This window comes from Rosa rugosa, chromosome 7 (genome assembly GCF_958449725.1).
Source record: "Rosa rugosa chromosome 7, drRosRugo1.1, whole genome shotgun sequence".
NCBI lineage: Eukaryota > Viridiplantae > Streptophyta > Magnoliopsida > Rosales > Rosaceae > Rosa > Rosa rugosa.
Genome location: NC_084826.1, coordinates 11,380,829 through 11,400,967, shown reverse-complemented (window position 1 = coordinate 11,400,967; position 20,139 = coordinate 11,380,829). Strand labels below are relative to the sequence as shown.

General features: G+C 42.0%; 1 protein-coding gene and 1 pseudogene across 1 annotated transcript; both read right to left on the bottom strand.

Moving 5' to 3' along the window:
• Positions 1-7,339: 7,339 nt before the first annotated feature.
• Positions 7,340-9,631, bottom strand: LOC133722829 (zinc finger BED domain-containing protein RICESLEEPER 2-like). The gene is made up of 3 exons (XM_062149692.1): positions 9,616-9,631; positions 7,482-9,517; positions 7,340-7,378 (listed from the first exon to the last, which is right to left on the bottom strand). The coding sequence occupies exons 1-3, from the start codon at positions 9,629-9,631 to the stop codon at positions 7,340-7,342; spliced, it is 2,091 nt and encodes a 696-aa protein (XP_062005676.1).
• Positions 9,632-14,997: 5,366 nt separating this feature from the next.
• LOC133722828 (probable L-cysteine desulfhydrase, chloroplastic) lies at positions 14,998-20,020 on the bottom strand (annotated as a pseudogene).
• Positions 20,021-20,139: the final 119 nt, after the last annotated feature.

Here is a 20,139-nt window from a genome sequence, read left to right as displayed (position 1 = left end):
CCGCACCCTTGGCAGGCGGTGCATTCTGACCTGACGGAACTTGCCACCCATGGCACCCTCAAATTCTCGACTAATTTGGGCGCCCCTTGACGACGAGTCAGACTCACCTGCCCACTGCAGCCTTGGCGCCTCACATATATAAGTTCATAGAAGTGTAGCACCACTGCCACGGTTGGACCCTCGCAGCCGGACAACCGCCATAGCGAGTTAAGCGCCATCAACAACCGCTAGCGGCTCAGCTGATGGGGTGAGAGAAACTGGCGGGGAAGAGGTTGAGTCAGGCGGACCGATACTTGTGATGTTTAGGTAACTCAACCTAAACCCTAAACCCTAAATCATCGAGAACCCAGGCTGACTCAACCTCTTCCCCGCCATTTTCTCTCACCCCATCAGCGGAGCCGCTAGCGGTTGTTGATGGCGCTTAACTCACTATGGCGGTTGTCTGGCTGCGAGGGTCCAACCGTGGCAGAGGTGCTACACTTCTATGAACTTATATATGTGAGGCGCCAAGGCTGCAGAAGACACTTACCAAGGGCTCGTGTCAACTGTTGATCGGCCAACAGCTCCCACTCCGTCAGTAGACGAAAGTCTAGCAGGTTGCGGTTCTGCCAACAGCCTCGAATTCTGGCCACACGGCACTCTTCCTCACACGTTAGGTTATAACGCAGACCCGCTGCACAAAAAAAAAAAAAAAAAGGGGGCATAGAGGCCAACCCTGACAAAGTGTAAGCTATCCTCAACCTGAAGACTCCAGAGTGGAAGAAGCACGTTCAGAGCCTCCAGGGCAAACTAACCGCCCTATCTCGGTTTATCTCCAGACTCACTGATAGATGTCTCCCATTTTTCAAAGTCCTGAAGACAACCCACAAGAAGGTCATCGACTGGAACCCAGACTGTGAGGCGGCGTTCCAGGGCCTCAAAGAGTACTTGGCGGCAATTCCGCTCCTCTCTATCCCTGTGCCAGGGGAGACGTTGATGCTTGGCTTGTCAAGGCACTCCACCTTTGTGTCCGCTGGACTTTGGTGTGGTTGAGCGGTTGCTAATCTTGCCAGTGAATCAGCCTTGGCGTTCTTTTCCCTAGAGATCTGTGTGATGGTGTGGAATTTGAATTTTTTGAGGAGCGTCTTGACGTAACCCAAGTATGCCGCGGGGAAACTGCTGAACCTTTGGCGGATGTGTGTCGACTTCAAGGGCCTCAACAAGGCACGTGTTGTTTAGGTTAACGCGCTCCTAAGGAGGTTTGTTGATGGCGCTTAACGTCTCCCAACCAGCACCATGTTCAGCGCTAAACACCCGCTGTCGACCAGTATCCTTCCCACTGACCATTTATCGAGTATGGCGTCGATCAAGAATGGATCATCGTGGGGCAGATGTACTCCGCGCTTCTCCTCCTCTGAGAAAGTAATGGGCTCCCAACCAGACTTTGGGAGTTTAGCGGACCTCTCATAGCGGATATTGCACACCTCCTTAGGGTGGTTAGCACGTGCATATCGCTTTTTTGCCCGGTGAGACATGTTGGTGATTGGGGCGCCACCGTCGATGGTGTTGATGCGGCCCAAGGGCTCAATGTTGGCGATGACGGGTGGTGGTTGGTGCACCTTAAATTGTTCCATCTTACCGTCTCGGTACAAGGTCTTAATGGCCGTTTTGAGGGCGTTGCAATTGTTGGTATTGTGCCTGCTGTCCTCGTGGTACTTGCACCACTTGCCAGTGTTTCTGGGCTTTCCCACCCTTGGGTATTTTCTTGGGGGTGGTGGCGGGATTTGGCCCTTGCATTGGTCGTATATCTCCTCGTATGAAGCCGTGAGGACCGTGAACACTGAGTACCGCTGGGATGACTCCGTCTGCTTATTACGGTTGTCCCCATGAGATGAGCGGTTGCCCTTATTGTAGTGTTGGTCCTTCTGCCGCTTGCTCTGGTAGTTGCCTTGTTGCCACTCTCTTCTTATCAGTTGGCGGTGCATTAGAGGTTTTTGTAGCGGTTTGGTGATGGCTGGTGGAGGGTTGGGTGGGCTTTACAGGTGTTGGTGGTGGTGGGGGGGTTTCTCCATATGTGAGGAATTCTGCTTGTGCATGGATGACAGCCTCGCTCATGACGTGGTCGTAAGCGGCATTTGGATGATTGTAATTGAGGTGATAGAGAAATGGCCCCTTGAGGAGTCCCTGCTTGAAAGCCGCCAGTGCCATTGTCTTATCAAGATCGCGGCACTGGGATGTCGCCGCTCGCCACCTGGTGACGAACGCCTTCAATGTTTCCTCCGCTCCTTGCTTGAGGCTGAATAGCTGAGTTGTACTGTGATGTCCGGCCGCCAATAGGATGAACCGAGAGAGGAAAGCATTTGATAGGGCATGGAATGAGTCAATGGATCCTGGCGGGCACTCGAAAAACCAACTCATCGCCTCACTATCCAGCGTTTCGCTGAACAGGTGGCAAAGGGTGGCATCATCGAACCCCTTGTTATTGGTGACTTTTTTGAATGTGTCCATATGGACGAAGGGGTCAGTCTTACCGCTGTAATGTGACATCTTTGGTGTCTTTGCATGTGCTGGGCGGATGGCATGCAGGATCCTGGCGGTGAATGGTCCTGGCCTGGACGCAAAGAGTGGGTTCTGTATTGGCGCTGGGGCTCCCGCTTCCGCCCGGATTTGCCTTTGCTCTAGTTGTTGCATCCTCTCTAGGATTAGGGCAGTTGCGTCAGCGGTGGACCCCTCCTGCAGGTTCCGCTGAGCCAGCTCCCGCCGCCTGGCAGGTATATTTCCCTCGGTTCTTGCTCTGGTTGTTGAGCGGTTGATGTGAGGCTGCGACTCTGCTTCCTGCTCCAACATTAGTCGGGGCGGAGGCGGTGGACCCATCCCTAATAGCTCTGGTGGGTCCAGCGGTACCTGCATCTGTATGATTGGTCCGGGTACCAATCCGCTGAAGTTGGGTTGACTGCGCCTGGCGCTCCGCGATTGTTCGCTTTGCGCTGGGTTGGCGTTTGCGTCCAGCGCCCTCTTCAGCTCGTCAAATTTGGACATCAGCGTGGCCACCTGCTTCTGGGCCTCGGCCTTTTCTCTGCGCTCCTGTTCGCGCTCTCTATTTGCCTTGTGAAGGTCCGCCAGTGTCAGCTCATACATAGCGGCGAGGTCCTGTACCGGTGGGCGGCTGCCGCTCGGTTGAGCCTCCGCTGTAGTTTGGGTTGGCGGAGCCTGGGGAGTGGCCTGGGGTTCCCCGCTGGGGTTGGCCGGCGTGCTGAATAGTGCTCGGTTAACGTTAACCGCTGGATTAACGTTGATCGTGGGGTTGGTGGGATGGGGGTTGGCGGATTGGTCCGCTTGCTGCTCGGCGTTTCCCCCGCTACCGTTAGTCATGGTGGATGTTGTGGTGGGATGGCCTTTTGCTCAAGGATTCCCACAGACGGCGCCAATGTTAATGTTTAAAGTTCAGCGGTAGCTAAACCTTTGTTAACGCTGATCCGATGGGCGGACCGATACTTGTGATGTTATCAGAGCTTCCGCTACCTGTCAAGTAAAATACAAAGGGCGTCAGAGGGAGACCGCGTTGGGAGGTCTTCTCTTCTCCGATGCCTAAGTTAGTCAATGTATTTATGTTGACAAAGTAACAGTAGGTAAGTATTGAATGCTTAATTAATGAGGAGAGAAGAGAGAACCTTTTATAGGTGAAGAAGGAGCTGATCTTCTTCATGTTTTCGATGTGGGACTGATGCGCTTCAGTCCCCAGCTTTGGAGCTTCTGATGCTGTCTTGGCGTGCCGCGTGGCGGCGAGTCGGCGGTGATCTGGGGGTAAGCCGGGGCTCGGGCGGTAGCCTGCCTGGCTGTGTTCCCGTAGGTCACTCCTTTGGCGGGAGTTGGTACCGCTGACGGTAGCATGAGCGTGGCTCATTATAGCTAATTATGCTTGCAAATGGCTATGTAAGTACACATACCAAATAATTTTTTTTGGTATGGTTACAAACACGAGCTATTCAAATGATACCGATATTCGCTACAACATTCCCATCATTTTATGATTTTCTCACTGTTCTTTGCTCTAATTTTCTTCCAGCCAAGATAAACTCGGCATAATTGTAGCAAAAGAATAAACAAAAGTTGTCAAGCTTTTCATAATCATCCTCAATAGTCCCAACATCTGTTTCAAAAGTCAAAACTATTTTCCTAGTTTAGACCATATATATATATATATATATGCAGATTCTAGAGTGAGGTTCAACAAGCCTCAAATGAGTGTGTTACTGGGAATTCCCATCTTGAAATATACCTTGATTTTGTTCACCCAAGTCAAATTATCTGCAACGGAGTTTGGAATTAGTTACACACAACTTGTTCAACCAACGGCAATTTAAGCATCATCAGCCATGTAAGTAGACTTCAAAAGGAAGAAAAGAAAAAATTTAACTACAAAGAAACTTCCAAGATTAGGACAATTTATAGGTCCCAGACATTTATCAAGCAGAAAGCTGAGTTCCACAAATGTATCAACTAGGGATATCATTCATCATATATCCCAGGTGCTGTGAAGACTCATTTGTGATCTCAACTCTCCCATCCTTAAGAATGAGATTGATACCATGATCTGTCAATCAGTCAGAGATAAAAGTGAATAATGCTAATACATTGGTGTGGCTGTTCATCTCCAGGTTCAAAACATGGTAATTAAAACCACAGCAGTTCGAGCTTAATATAGCATAAATGGCAAAAACATCAAGATTTTTATAAGATCTGGCCAAAATGACACAGCTTCATTGCACAGCATTCCTCTTGGTCTTCTTGGACGACACCCATTTCCCATTGCGTCAATCTTGATGAACCCTCAGCTTCAAAACTGGGTAATCAAGCTCTTGCCCAGTAGTCTCGAAAAACACGGACTGATGCCCAGACCCATTTTCCTCTGACAAAATCGTATCGACCCACCACCCATCAAGATCGTAAGCATCGATCCTATAACCCACATGAAACACAGCATTAGCCTCCATGATTTCCGGCGGGCGCGGCCTGACCTCCGCCGCCTTGACAGTCTCTTTGAGCGACACAGAGTCGTTGAACTCCTCGACCAGGTTGTTGTACTGGATCACATAGTTGGTGCCCATGTTTGCGACGACGGTGGCCTTGTAGTACGAACCCAAAATCTGGGCATTCACAGAAAACGCCTGAGAATTTTGGGTTTTCGACCCTCTCGATTTGTTTCCATGTATTTTTGACGGCAAAGAGGAAGGAGTCAAGGAGGAGAACGAATTTGCAGATGTAATTTTTAGAAAAGGAGGAGGACAGAATTGGTAGCTCAACATATTTCATTAATAAACTACTGTTGCTCCGTGTTTTTCCCCCAAAGCAGCTTTCAAAAGCTAGGAATTGTAGCTTCTCAAAACCAGCTTTAGGGAGAAGCTATTTGGATCAAAAGCAGCTTTGAAAATTTTTACCAAACACCATCCTCTAGACCCAAAAGCAGAAGCAGCTCAGGAAGCAATCCCAAACTAAGCCTTAATTGGCTAAATACTCCTCTACCACTGGATTCACAAGCATCAGAAAAACATTATACCCTATAAATTAACTTGGTCCATCCACTAAGATCATTGACATATTTGTAACTATGTTTCTACCGACCTCATGAAACTTTGTCTATGTGCTAAAACAAACATATATACCTGTAATGTTCAGTGCAATCTAGTTGCAGTACTATGCTTGCTAGGTGCCGAGGTCTCTACTTGGAATAAGTCCATTGTGTTAGGAAGATGGAGATTCCAGCGACTTACCAACTTGGAAGACTATCATGATCATGATCTCAATTGAACTAGCTAAAGTTTCCTTTTTTTGGTTGAATGGATCGGAGCTCAATAAAACCATTATTTGGGGGGGGGGGGGGCAATAAATCTCCTAAAACTTTCAAAATCAATAACATCTTCACTTCTTAATGATTATTGACCCTTAATAAAACTTTTATTGGGGGATAATAAAAGTCTCCAGCTACCTTTCCGGTAACTTATGAGATCTCCGACGACCTCTTTGGGAACCTCATGCGAGATTTCTGGAGAAATCTATCTGCCGGTGACCCGAATCCGGCGACCAGTGACCGGAGTCCGGCAAAGTCTCCAATGACTTACTCTCAAAGTGACAAAAGGAGGAAGGGCAAAATTGTCTCAAAAATAAACAAAAAATAATTAAAAAAACTTAATTGGGTATTAGGGCAAAATAATTGTAATTTATTGGGTAAGTGGACAATTTTATAAGATATTTGGGTAAGTGGGGTTAGTGTAGCTCAAATTTGGGTAAATTGACATTTTCCCAAGGGGCCGTGACCACTTACCCAATTTCAGCTTAAAAATTGCCCACTTACTCCACTAAGAGTTTTTTAACCCCATTTACCCAATCTAACATCTGTTGACAGTTTTGCCCCTATTAATTAAATTGAAACTGATCGATCTCTCTCCTCTCAGACTCTCTCTCTCTCTCTCTAAACTGAAACTGATTGATCTCTCTTCTCTCAGACTCTCTCTCCTCCCGGACTCTCTCTCTCTCTCTGGTGTGCCGGCGGTGGCTGACGGTCAGAGGGACAGAGGGACAGAGCCATCACCGTCTCTCCCTCAACGCGGATCTACAGCCTGTCATCCTTTCCCTCTTCTCTCGGTTCGACGTCGTCACCAAACGCACGGACCTGAAGCTCTCATCCCGCTACAGTGCTGGAACCTCACCCACCTGAAGCTCTGCGCGTGCCGTGAGTTGACCGACGCAGGCATGCTGGCGTCCGCAAAGAATAGGGGTGTAAATGAGCCGAGCCGGAGCGAATACCAAGGTGATCATGTTCGGCTCATTTGCTTTTTATCGAGCTCGAGCCGGGCTAAAGCTTGAATTTTATTTTCCATGCTCAAGCTCGGCTCGGCTTGAATATTTTTCTTAGGCCCGAGCTAGGCTCGGCTCGGCTTGATTTATTGGACGAGCTCGAGCTTGAATAGGCTCGGCTTGAATAGGCTCGGCTTGGCTCATTTGACTTTAAATTTAAAAAATAAAAAAGATAGAAAGAAAATTTAAAATAATAATCCAAATTTGATGTCTAACCATCATACAAATCCCTTTTATTGTCTAGAATAAACTCAAAATGATGAATCCAACTCAAAATTGCACTTAAACTAATTAAATAAGAATGGGGCCTTCGACATATTGATTCAAAGGTGGTTATTTGTATCTTCAGTTTTCCTTCCATGCAAACTCCCAGCGAATCTTCACCATCTATAAAAACAAAGAATATATATATATATATATATATATATATATTAATAACTTTAAATAAGTTTGTTCAATATGATTTTATGAAAGTAAGAAGATTGTTCAGTACGTGTATATACCTTTATTCCAAGCAGATTTCTTCCATTGAATCCTCATCACCCTATATTATAAAAAAGAATAAAAGAAACAAGATTAGTGGAAGAACAATCTTGCAATAAGTTATGTACATAAAAAGACTTGCAGTAAGAATGAAAAAAAAATACCTTTACTGATGTAGAAACTCCATACTCACAACGTAACCAATCTCCAGTACAAATCAGGGCTTCAACTGTATTTGGCCTTAAGGAACTCCGATATTGATCAAGAACTCTACCTCCAGCACTAAAAGCAGATTCAGAAGCAACTGTGCTAATGGGAATGGATAATATATCACCTGCCATCTTTGATAGAACTCGAAACTTGGCAGTGCTTGTCTTCCACCAATTCAAGATATTGAATTCCACATCAGATTCATTAGTATAACGACCTTCTTCCAAATATACATCCAGGTCAGATTTGAGAGGTTCAATTGTATCCATTTGCTGAGCCCAAAGATCAAATTCTACTCTACTTTTAGTGATACATTTCTTATCAGTAACGGCAACAACACTGGAAGTGCAAACTTCTCCGTCTTTAGAACTATAAACAGCAACATATTCTTCAAAAAGCTGATATAGAGATTCCCTCACAACCTTAATATGTCTCTCAGCTTCATAACCCAAATAAATTTTTGGAAAGCAAAATTCAATGAACTTCATCTTGTATCGAGGATCTAAAACTACTGCAATAGCAATTAACAAGTTGCAATCTCCCCAATATTTGTCAAATTTTGCACTCATTTTTAAAGACATCTCACGCATGTAATCACAATCATCCACAGAAGCATCATTTAAAATTTGCTTGATCTTCCAAATTTCAGGAAGAATTAAATTAGCAGTTGGATAATCACTACCAGAGAAGATATTTGTAGCTTCATTGAAAACTTCCAAAAATTGACATACCTTTTCAGCTTTCTTCCAATCATCTACACTTGGTAGCCACTGGTAGTATGGATCACGTTCTTGATATCTTGGAAAAACCTCCTTGAATACCAAAGCAGCTTCTAACATTGCATATGTAGAATTCCAACGTGTCGGGACATCAAGAATTAAACGCTTTGATGTTGGCAACTGCAGCTGTTTAACAATCTCCACAAACTTATGAAGTCGTGATGGCGACATTTTGAAGTACTTCACACTTTCACGAATATTCAAAATAATTTTTTGAATTTCAGTCAAACCATCTTGGACCATAAGATTCAATACATGCGCAGAACATCTAACATGAAATATCTTCCCTTTCAACAATAGTCTTCCCTTCAATGCAAAATTATCTTTCAGATTTCTGACTGCTGCATCATTTGCTGAGGCATTGTCTAAAGTTATAGTGCAAATCTTATTTTCAATACCCCAATCATGAAGACACTTGAAAATAGTATCAGCAATTGCAACTCCAGTATGAGGAGGTGGCAAACCACAAAAGTTCAATATCCGCTTCTGCAATTTCCAATCAGCATCCAAAAAATGGCCAGTGAGACACATGTAACCAATTGTTTGGTTGGATGTCCATAGATCTGAGGTTAAACTTACCCTACTAACACCTGCTAGCATTTGTTTTATTCTCGTTTTCTCTCGAGAAAAAATTTTCATACAATCACTCTTCATTGTCACACGAGAAATTTTCTCAAATCTTGGATTCAAACTTTTCAGCAGCATATTAAAAAATGCATGTTCTGCCATACGAAAGGGGTATTCATGAACTAGAAACATCTTTGACATAATATCCCTTACCTTGTCTTTATCGTACTGGTAAGTTATAAGATTGCCACATGCTCCTTCAAGACTAGTTGGGTCTGCAGCTAAATACTTTTGCCTTTTATCTCCTAACTTTCGTGCCAAGCAATTAGAAATATGTCTATGAAGATGAGTTGTCGTACCAGAACCCATAGAAAGTTTGAATTTGCAATGGTTACACTCTGCTTTATCAACACCCTTCACCTTGACCATTGTAAAATCATTCCAAACTTTAGATTTTCTTTTTTTACGTGCAGATGCAGTTTCCCCATTTTCATCTCCTTCAGCTTTGGGGTCCTTCTCATCTCCTTCATCTTTTGGGTCTTTCAAATCCCCTGCAACTTGGGTGTTGTTTCCATCAACATCATCAGATGTTAAATCAATTCGTACGGCATCACTTTGCTCAGTTACAAGTGCAATTTGACTCTCTGTGAACATGTAAAATCAATTAATACATATAAGAAAACTATAGAAAAGACCCATGATCTATAAATAAAGCTAATTAAGAAAGAAACGAGTAGCTTACCTAGTTGTGGCTCCATGACAAAAATAGCTTCAGTATCAAAATTCTAAGAATCGTTCTATGCGTTTTGACTTTGAAAAGTGAAAACCTTATGGCTGCCCGATCTCAATTCTTTTCTTTTTATAGTGGTTGCTAGGTTTTGATTTAATTGTTGCACAAGTATTGTTATTTATTGTAATATATTTTATTTAAATTTTCAGATTCTCTTCCAATTGAAAAGGAATGTAATAAAAAGAATTGAAATTGAGATTAGAAAAATTATATTTTTATAGTATAAATTTCATTAGTCGAGCTTTAACAAACGAGCCGAGTTTTAACAAGCTCGAGCTACTCATGGAAAATACGAGCTACTCACGAGCTAGACGAGCCGAATATATCCTTGCTCAAGCTCGGCTCGTTTTTTTGCCGAGCTTAATATTGAGCTCAAGCTCGGCTCATTTATCTTACGAACACGAGCCGAACGAGCTAAAATCGAGCCGAATACGAGTCGAACACGAGCTGTATCGAGCCTACTTACAGCCCTAGCAAAGAACTGCAAGGTTTGAAGAAGCTCTCCTGTGGATCGTGCACCTTCAGAGCCAAGGGAATGAACGCCGTGCTGGAAAATTGCTCGGCGCTGGAAGAGTTATCAGTGAAGCGGCTCTGTGGTTTTAGGCCAGAGCAATCGCCAGTGTCCTCGTCCCCAGTCGATCCGATCTGGTGCCCAAAGCACTATTTTTTTTTGTATACTGTGAGCTCCGAGAATGGGGAAGGAAAAAAATGAACGTGTACAATTGAACATGTAAATTGATCAATTGTGTCTGTAATATGTATTCATTTTGGTTTTGGGAGTTTATGTAATTCACTTGAGGGCAATAATATGATTATTGGAGGGTAATAATATGATTATTGGGGGCAATAATATGATTATTGGGAGGCAATAAAAAGAGTATTGGGAGGCAATAATATGATTATTGGGAGGTAATAATATGATTATTGGGGGGCAATAATATGGTTACTGGGTATTATTAGGGGGGCAATAAATTCAGACGCCGGAATCCGGTCACCAGTCCGGTAGCCGGATTCGGGATTCCGGCACCGGTCGCCGGAGTCCGGCAAGGTCTCCGATGACTTCTCTCACTAAGTGACAAAGAAGGAGAGGGCAAAATTGTCTCAAAAATAAATAAAAAGGATTAAAAAAATACTTAATTGGGTATTAGGGAAATGATCTCTTAGAGTGTTTGGGTAAGTGGGCAATCAGTGTTTGGGTAAGTGGGGTTAATTAACCCCAAAATTGGGTAAATGATCATTTTCCCTATTTAAAATAGGACAATACAACGAGGGGACATATTGCCTAAACTTCGTGAAAATAATTCAACCATCCTCCATAAGAATATCTTGAACTGAAACTCATATTTAGCAATGGTGAAACTAAAAAAAGAAAAACGTGTTGACAATATTTAGAGTATTGCCACGAATGCTGTCATTACACTTCCAAAGTGTCAAACCATGTTAAAGCACTAGTCTATTGAAATTTTCATATGTCATATTCTCAGCATTGATAAATCATCATTTATAGAATGTACTCCATGTGATGGAGCTCAAAAATATTGAACAGATATTTTGGTATAGTTTTCCTGGTTTTTTTACACTGAAATTTGTTAAAAAAATATATATAGAGTTGAGATTTGTCCATTCCATCACTTGGAACAAGTCTTGAAAATCAAGATTTATCAAAAAAATGAGATTATGACATGGGAGAATTTCAATAAAGAAGGCCTTGACATGGTTAATTTGCATGTTTCGGCTTGCCACGTGCCAAGATCAATTTTTTGTTCTAATTATCCTATGACATAATTTCACCATTGGTAAAGAATAATTCTTAGGACATGTTCCAAGTGACAATACTCAAAATTCTCGATGGATTTTTTAAACGTGTTGAAGCATTTGATATCTTCCTACCTCTGCGCAAGCTTTACATTTTAGGGTTCCTTCTTGCTATTGGCAATACTATTTTGAAGCTTAATTGATACGTATTGCACTTGATCATTCTCAACTCTCTTGTGTGCAAATGACAAGCAAAATGATCGTCAGAGCAATGTTCTATTGGTATCCTTGTCATCATGAGAATTGCTAATCATTATCATATTGGTCCTAGGACTATTGTTCCTAAACCACTTCAAATAGGATTAATAATTGCGAAATTTGAAATGGTCAAGTTGTTAATTGGCTATGGTGACCTTTTCTTTTGACAATTTTCAGAAGTTTTTTGGGTTGAGATTTTACTTGAATCATATGGTCATAAAATTGTCATCACGAAGATGCATTAGACTAGCCAATTGTGATTAATTGATTGTAGCTAAGAGTTTAGCAGATTTTAGGCTCTAACATGGCAAATTATAAACCCTACTGCAATTAGCTCTAAACGCTACTAGCTAATACTGTACTAATCACTAATCGATCAAGTAACTAGTTATAACGTACTACTATTGTAAACTGTACGGAACGGTAGTAATTCTGTTTGTTTGCTCGGCTTGGACAAAAAGGAGTTGTTTGGACCCAAAATGAGCATTTTGGTTTGACAAAGCGTGTCTTGGAGAAATTGAGCAAATATCAGTGGCTCACATATATATTTTCGATAAGTTCAAAAATATATTATTAAGAGGCTAAATAAGGCCTACCAAACATGGAAATGAAAAATCAACTTTAGCACATTTTCCTACTTCGGCTAGGAGAAAGCGAGCTAGACAAGAAATGAGGGATGGCGGACTAACCATCCGAACTCCAAATGAGTTGAAACTTTCCAGATTAATTCTAGACATCCCATTGATCATTTCTTATGAAGAGTGCCAAAGCTCGTTCGGAGTGGAAAACCTTCAAACAAACAGTCCAATTTTCTGCAGAAGCAAAACTTGGAAACTGGACCTGTAAGAGGTCCAGCAGCATTTCCGGCCCAACCACATGGAAATAAATTCTGAAATTTTACCACAATAATCTACATTCATGGTGGATCATTTAATATGAAGAAATCGAAGGTTGAATCTGAGTTCTTAGTGGAGATAAAAATTGAGGGATAAGGGAGCAGAAAATGACTTAAACCTAACAAATTCCATTAAGTGTTTAAGTATTCAAACCTAACATTCCATTAATGTTTAAGTGCTAAAACCTAACCCATTATGAGTTGTTTAAGGCCAAATAGTGTTGCTTGGTAGCCTATAAATAGAGGCTACAACATAGAACAATTCACCAATTCATACATCAAAACATCTCTAAGATGATCTAAGTTCTCTCTAGAGCAAACCTCTCTAAGAGCAACTCCTTTCCTTCTCTTTCTCTTATAGGTGATCACACTCTAAGTCCTAGTCTCCTCAGGAGCCGACTATCAGTGCCACCAAACCCTCTGTCAACGTACTTCGGTCCTAGTCTCCTCGGGAGCCGATTGTAGTACCACGACCACAAACTACTCATTCATACATCAAAACATCTCTAAGATGATCTAAGTTCTCTCTAGAGCAAACCTCTCTAAGAGCAACTCCTTTCCTTCTCTTTCTCTTATAGGTGATCACACTCTAAGTCCTAGTCTCCTCAGGAGCCGACTATCAGTGCCACCAAACCCTCTGTCAAAGTGCTTCGGTCCTAGTCTCCTCGGGAGCCGACTGTAGTACCGCGACCACAACGGTTACGGAACCAGCCAAGCAAGGGTAACGCCCTCGCAACCCAGCCAAGCTAAAGTCACGCTTTAGCAAGTACTTCTCTCTACTTCCCGGTGATTTCGCTCTGCTTAACCTACAACGTTAAGTATCGACTTGGTGACACAAGACAAAGTCCTCCAGCACGAGGCACAAAGAATCCCACGACGAGGTTGGTGCTCTCCTCGTCCACAGTCGTTTGAAAGAAGTCAGGTCAAGGGACACCCCCGACGACCGCACCCGACGGTGCTGGCACGCCCGCGCAGAAAAGAGACTGTTGACCAGCTGCAACAAAATTGGAGCCAAACAGGAGTGAAAGCTGATCTGAGTGTGAGGAAGAGTAGAATGCGATTCTGGGTTATTGGATTTTGATGGAGGCTGAGAAGAGGCGAGGAAAATAATAGAGATAGAGGTCCATCGCTGGGGTGAAGTAACGCCATCGGAGGCTTGAACCTCGACACCAAGGTGTTATGTTGGCCAAGAAATTTGTTTTGGTATCGATTTCTGGTATTATGTGTGGATTTGGATTTTGCTTGGCTTTGCTGATCGAAACTTTTTCTGGGTTTTCTCATGCGTAGTTAATTCCTGGTTTAGTATTTTATATGTGAAGAATTGGGTAAAAGTCTGTTTAAGGTTTCATCGCAATTACAATGGGAAGGAGTTCTAAATTACAATCGATTTTACCCTAAAGGTTTAAGGTAGTCTTCTCAACAAGATTGATCTGTTTGGATCTCTATTGTTGTTAGTCATCTTTAACATCTTTAAAGGTGACTAATAAATTTGCCAGCCAAAACCACTCTCTGATAATATCATAAAATGCAAGAGTCTATCAGTCGTTACATTTAGGCGGAGACGATTTTCAGGCCAAGAATATAAAGATTATGATCCGTAGACAAGTTTAGTAATCATTCAGACAAAATTGATGAACTTAACAAGTCAAACCAATCAAAGAAAAATTTAGTAGAAGCATTCAAACTTGAGAAATTAACAACCTTTTATTCTTTTATTTTTTTATTTTTTAATCGAGATCACACGGTTTCTCAAAGGCTTCTTAGGACTAGAGATTATCAAATCTTTTATGTTATCAAACCTTCAAAATTGTTGATCATCATTGACACAAAATGAAAGTGGACAAAATGTTTTGGTGTAATATCACCATTACAAGATCTGACTGTGGACTTTAATGACTTGAAGATGAAGAATGTGCTTACCAAGAATTGCACAGTGAACTTAATTAAGGCTCTTTAAGCAACTTTTTAAAAGCAGAGGTCCATACATCATCCTAATTGAGCCATATCATGTTCAACTTGAAAAATATAGCATACTTGCTGAAGCAGTACTGTGAACTTTGTTTTGCTAGAACTCCAGTCAGTGGCTATAATTGCCAACCTGGGAAAAAAATCTTTCATGCTAGATCCCCATTTCTTCAATATGTACATAATTACCTTGACGTTCTGCTTCAATCTGAGTATATGAATTTCATCTAAATCAATACGAGACTGTAGAGCTCTGTTACTTGCTGCATTTTTCTGTTACTTTCTGTGCAATATAGAGCTTTACATATACCCGTTAAGGCAAATACAGAGCTCCATTCATCACCATTTTTAATAAACCTGCAATTCCTCTTCAAAAATCTTATGTTCATTATCATTAGCAGGGTAGCTATGAAATAATGGATGTGAATGTGCATTTAAGTATTAATTATTTGGATTCCTACTAGGGTTGCAACATTTTTCTTTTGTCCATTAATTGGTGGTGAACATTAAGATGTCATGTCCCAATTCATGATAACAAGAATAAGCAACAGACAGGTCAATAACAGCCCAATGGAATCAAACTACTGTAGTTAAAGCTGAGAGAAGTATTTCTTCTATTAATACATGCAGCTTCTCCAGCTTTTGTTTCTATGGTAACTCTAGGATATTAATGGTACCGAAACCATTGCCACTAGCAGTATGCAGGAGACAGAGAGGTAATGGCTCCTGTTATTCATGATATGGACTTCTTCAGGCTTCACTGAACTAAAGATTCACATGAATACCCATTTCAATACAAGTAATTCAAACAGATTCACAGAAGTATTGCATAACTTTCTGTTTTCTGCTGCATGAAAAGCCCTAATTAGGATGGAGGCAGACCATATATACCTAAAGATCAAGCACAGGTGAACCCATCACAAACAAGCTGATTAATTGCATCTCTGAACTTATAATAGTCATCAACTTTGTTGTAAACTTGATGAGAAACTCGAGCATACCCTGTTGTTGTTGCCACCTCTTCATGTTTTGGCATCTGTGTAACACCCTGACCCCGAAGCCTCGTCTCTCTCTCTCTTTCTACATCTATCCTCTATAGATGGTTGGTATGGAGTTGGGTAGCCATCAGGAACAAGATGGATGGGTTTTCCTTCTCCCCCCCTGTGGACAAAGATCCCTCCCTTTATACCTTCGATCACCCCCGTAATATGTGTGAGAGAGAGAGGGAGAGAGAGAGTCGGTAACTCCCCATCTTTCCTGCCCTTTCCTCCTTTTTCTATCTTTTTTTCCTTCTCTTTTTGCCTCCTCGAAGTCTCTCGACCCTTCCCCTTTCCTCCAGTTTTGCTATGTGGCAGCAAGAATATACTACCACGTGTAGGCTTAGAGACCTACACATAGTTATAAAGATATAATTCCTTTCACTTTCTTTGAATACACACTGAGTGCTCAATTTCCTGATTTACTACCAGTAACTAATGTATATCTCATTTATATTTGATTTGTTTTAGTTAACTTCTCAATACCGGGTATTACAATCTGGTAATATATGTGTCCTTAACTTCAAAGCATCATCATCACTTGAAACCTCCAAACAAGCCGGTATATATTCCCACCATGATCATGCTGGCACACATATCTGGCGGAGACCCAAGATTGGTTCCCCAAGCCTTTGCCAGCATCTTACCCATCTCAACAACAGCATCATGATTCCTCCTTTTGATTCCCTCAATACCGCCTTCAAACCTATTTGTTAACTCCACAACTGAAGGAACCACTAAAGATGGACTTGTTTGGACCCAAAATGAACATTTTGGCCTGACAAGGCACGTCTTGGAGAAATTGAGCCAATGTCAGTGGCTCAAGCTATATATTGTCGACAAGTTCGAAATATATATTTAGAGGCTAAATAAAGCCTATTATGGAAGAATGGAAGCATGTAAACATGAAAAGTCAACTTTAGCACATTTTCCTACTTCGGCTAGGAGAAACCAAGCTAAACAAGGAAGGAGGGGCGGCCGCCTGACCAAATGAACTTGAAATGAGCTGAAACTCTGCAGATCCATTCTAGACAGCCTAAGGATCATTTCTTATGAAGAGTGCAAGAGCTTTTTTTGAGTGGAAGGCCTTCAAACAATCAGCCCAATTTTCTACAGAAGCAAAACTGGAAAACTGGACCTGTAAGAGGTCCAGCAGAATTTTCGGCCCAACCACATGGAATAAAAATCTGAAAATTTGTCAGGATGATCTACACTCATAGTGGAACATTTCATATGAAGAAGTCGAAGGCATATAATGAAGTATTGTTGGAGAAATAATTGAAGGAATAAAGGGGCAGAAACTGACCTAAAACCAGCTCAATATTCACATGTTCATGTTTCCTACCCACATGAAGAAAGCTAGATGCTTTTCTCTTTTTCCTTGGATATATTTTTCTTCTACAATCTCTTTAATAGATCATCACCACTTCCATGTTGCTGCACCTTCATGCTTTGCTTTCATTCCATCTTTTCTCTATCTTTTCCATATTTTACAAGTGAACTTAGATCTACTTTCATTATTTTTCTTCCACTCATCATTTCACTCTTCTTTTTCTTCCCTATATAAACACCTTCTCCTCTCATTCTAAGACACACATTCACATTCAACAACAACATCTCTAAGATGATCTAAGTTCTCTCTAGAGCAAACCTCTCTAAGAGCAACTCCTCTCCCTCTCTTTCTCTTTCTCTTACCGGTGATCACACTCTAAGTCCTAGTCTCCTCAAGAGCCGACTATTAGTGCCACCAAACCCTCTGTCAACGTACTTCGGTCCTAGTCTCCTCGAGAGCCGATTGTAGTACCACGACCAAACACCGACACCAACACACCCATTCACATACAACAACAACATCTCTAAGATGATCTAAGTTCTCTCTAGAGCAAACCTCTCTAAGAGCAACTCCTCTCCCTCTCTTTCTCTTTCTCTTACCGGTGATCACACTCCTAGTCCTAGTCTTCTCAGAAGCCGACTTTCAGTGCCACCAAACCCTCTGTCAACGTGCTTCGGTCCTAGTCTCCTCGAGAGCCGATTGTAGTACCACGACCAAACACCGACACCAACACACATTCACATTCAACAACAACATCTCTAAGATGATCTAAGTTCTCTCTAGAGCAAACCTCTCTAAGAGCAACTCCTCTCCTTCTCTTTCTCTTACCGGTGATCACACTCCTAGTCCTAGTCTTCTTAGAAGCCGACTTTCAGTGCCACCAAACCCTCTGTCAACGTGCTTCGGTCCTAGTCTCCTCGGGAGCCGACGGTAGTGCCGCGACCACAACGGTTACAGAACCAGCCAAGCAAGGGTAACGCCCTAGCAACCCAGCCAAGCTAAAGTCACGCTTTAGCAAGTTCTCCTCACTTCCCAGTGGTTCTCGCTCTGCTCGATCTACAACATCGAGTATCGATTGTGATTTTCAAGAAGCTCAGCAAAAGTCCTCGCCACGAGGCACAAAGAATCCCGCGACGAGGTTGGTGCTCTCCTCGTCTACAATCGCTTGATAGAAGTCAGGTCAAGGGACACCCCCGACGACCGCACCCGAACGGTGCTGGCACGCCCGCGCAAGAAAAGAGACTGTTGACCAGCTGCAGCAAAATTGGAGCCAAACAGGACTATAATCCCTAGTCCCTATCCAACTACTTTCAATAGCCAACCCTTTACCATAGTCATGAGACACCATAGGATGATGCAATTCTAAATGTGTGACTGACTTCCTACAATATAAAAATGCAACCGAAGCAGGGCAGAAGAACCACTTGTGCAAATTACTAGTGTAAAAATCTGCTCTAATTTCTTGCATGTCAACATCTACACACCCAACACCATGAGCCCCATCTATGAAAACTTGATCAACACCTTCTTCGCTGCAAACTTTAACCATGCAATTTCTTAACTGGAAGTACAACAGATGGCATGGATGTAACATGATCAATCATAGCTAATCTAATTCTTCTACTACTAGCCTTTTCCTTCACCAAAGCCTTCTGAAATTCACTTATAATTTCTTCACTGGAAATTGAAATGGAACTTCAATAACATACCCGCCAGCACGCGAAAAATAGGCCTTGATCGAGTTCCGCACCGCGCCATAAGCACACTACAGTATGATGACAGCATCCCCTTTCTTGAATTTGCCTTCAGAGAAGGCCCACTGCATCTGCTGCAAGACTATGGCTACTGCTGTGGTGGCATTATCTACAATGGAAATTTCATCAACATCTTCTGCATTGATAAGTTCTTTAAGTGTGTTTCTTGATTTAAGTATCCCCTAGCTTGTGGAGCTCATTGAAGTAGAAACGGTCCGGTTGGCGCAGCCATTTGAGTTGCCATTGTTGCAATGCAGAGATAACAGAAGCAGGGGAGCAACCAAATTAAGCTGCCATTGTTTTCCGGGAAACACCCGGATCATGGTGAGAAAATTCAGCTTGGATTTCAGAGTCTGTAATGAAGGAAGAGAAATTCTCTATATACTAAAGCGCTCAGTTGCTCGGTTCACTGTTCATTAATGTACATAAAGTGGAGTGACGGTTTTGCCCTTGGTATTTTGATGAATGACAGTTGTGCCTCAGTTGCAGACTATCAAGTTGGTTTTCGGTTCAATTTTCATTCTATGTTGGGTTTCTGCTCGATTACACTTAACAAAACCTGTTTTTGCTTTCGGATTTTGTTGAAACAGAAGAAAAGGAAAGAAGAAGAGGGAGACGGGGAGAAGTTGATGCTCGATTCGAACAGAAATTGAGTGAACTGATCATCCCAGGTATTCGCTTCGAATTTGTTTCATTTATTTTTTTTGTCGGTCTCAGCTTTTCACATTCTATTTTGTCCAGCTCCGTGCCAAAAAAATCATCCTATCATAGCCGTATGTACATGCCACTGGCCAATTTGGTGTTACTAGCATGAAAGAAGAAGCCTTTGATCTCAAAACGCATTCAGTCAGAATGTATGAAAATGTCTCAGACAAAAATTCTTAACTTTTTCTTTGTGTGTACGTATAGGATCATGAACGTGCCTACTTTGATTCAGCAGATTGGGCACTAATTATTCCTTCCAAAAATAGGGAAATAAAATAGCAAGGTACTAATTATTCCTTCCAAAAATAGGGAAATAAACTAGCAAGGTACTAATTATTCCTTCCAAAAATAGGGAATTTTTCTTTTACAGTCTTTTAGAGAAATTCAATTGATGTATGTTGAACTACAGCAAGGTGCTGGGGTGAGTCCAAAATCAACAGCAGCAGCAGTGGAGACCTTACAACCAAAACTACAGGTACATAATTAGAACCATTATTTACTCAAGAATACTGCCGTCTCCTTTTTTCTTTATTATAGTAGTTATGTAACTTTTGATTCGTGTAATCAACCCCGATTAATGTGACAATTGAGAACGCCACGCCAGCAGCTACCTCCAAGGAGACCTGCATGTACTACTACTGGTCATGATAGCCATGTATGTGTACTCATGAAATTAAATATAGCTAGGCTTTTATATATGGAAAATTCTAGTATATGTTGACGTATGCCATACATCAAGTTTTTTGAATATTTTAGACCGTTGGATTTAATTAA

Coding starts and splice junctions, on each gene's coding strand:
- LOC133722829 (XM_062149692.1), bottom strand. Junction 7,379..7,481: donor GAGTTTCTACATCAGTAAAG/GTATTTTTTTTT, acceptor TTTATAATATAG/GGTGATGAGGATTCAATGGA.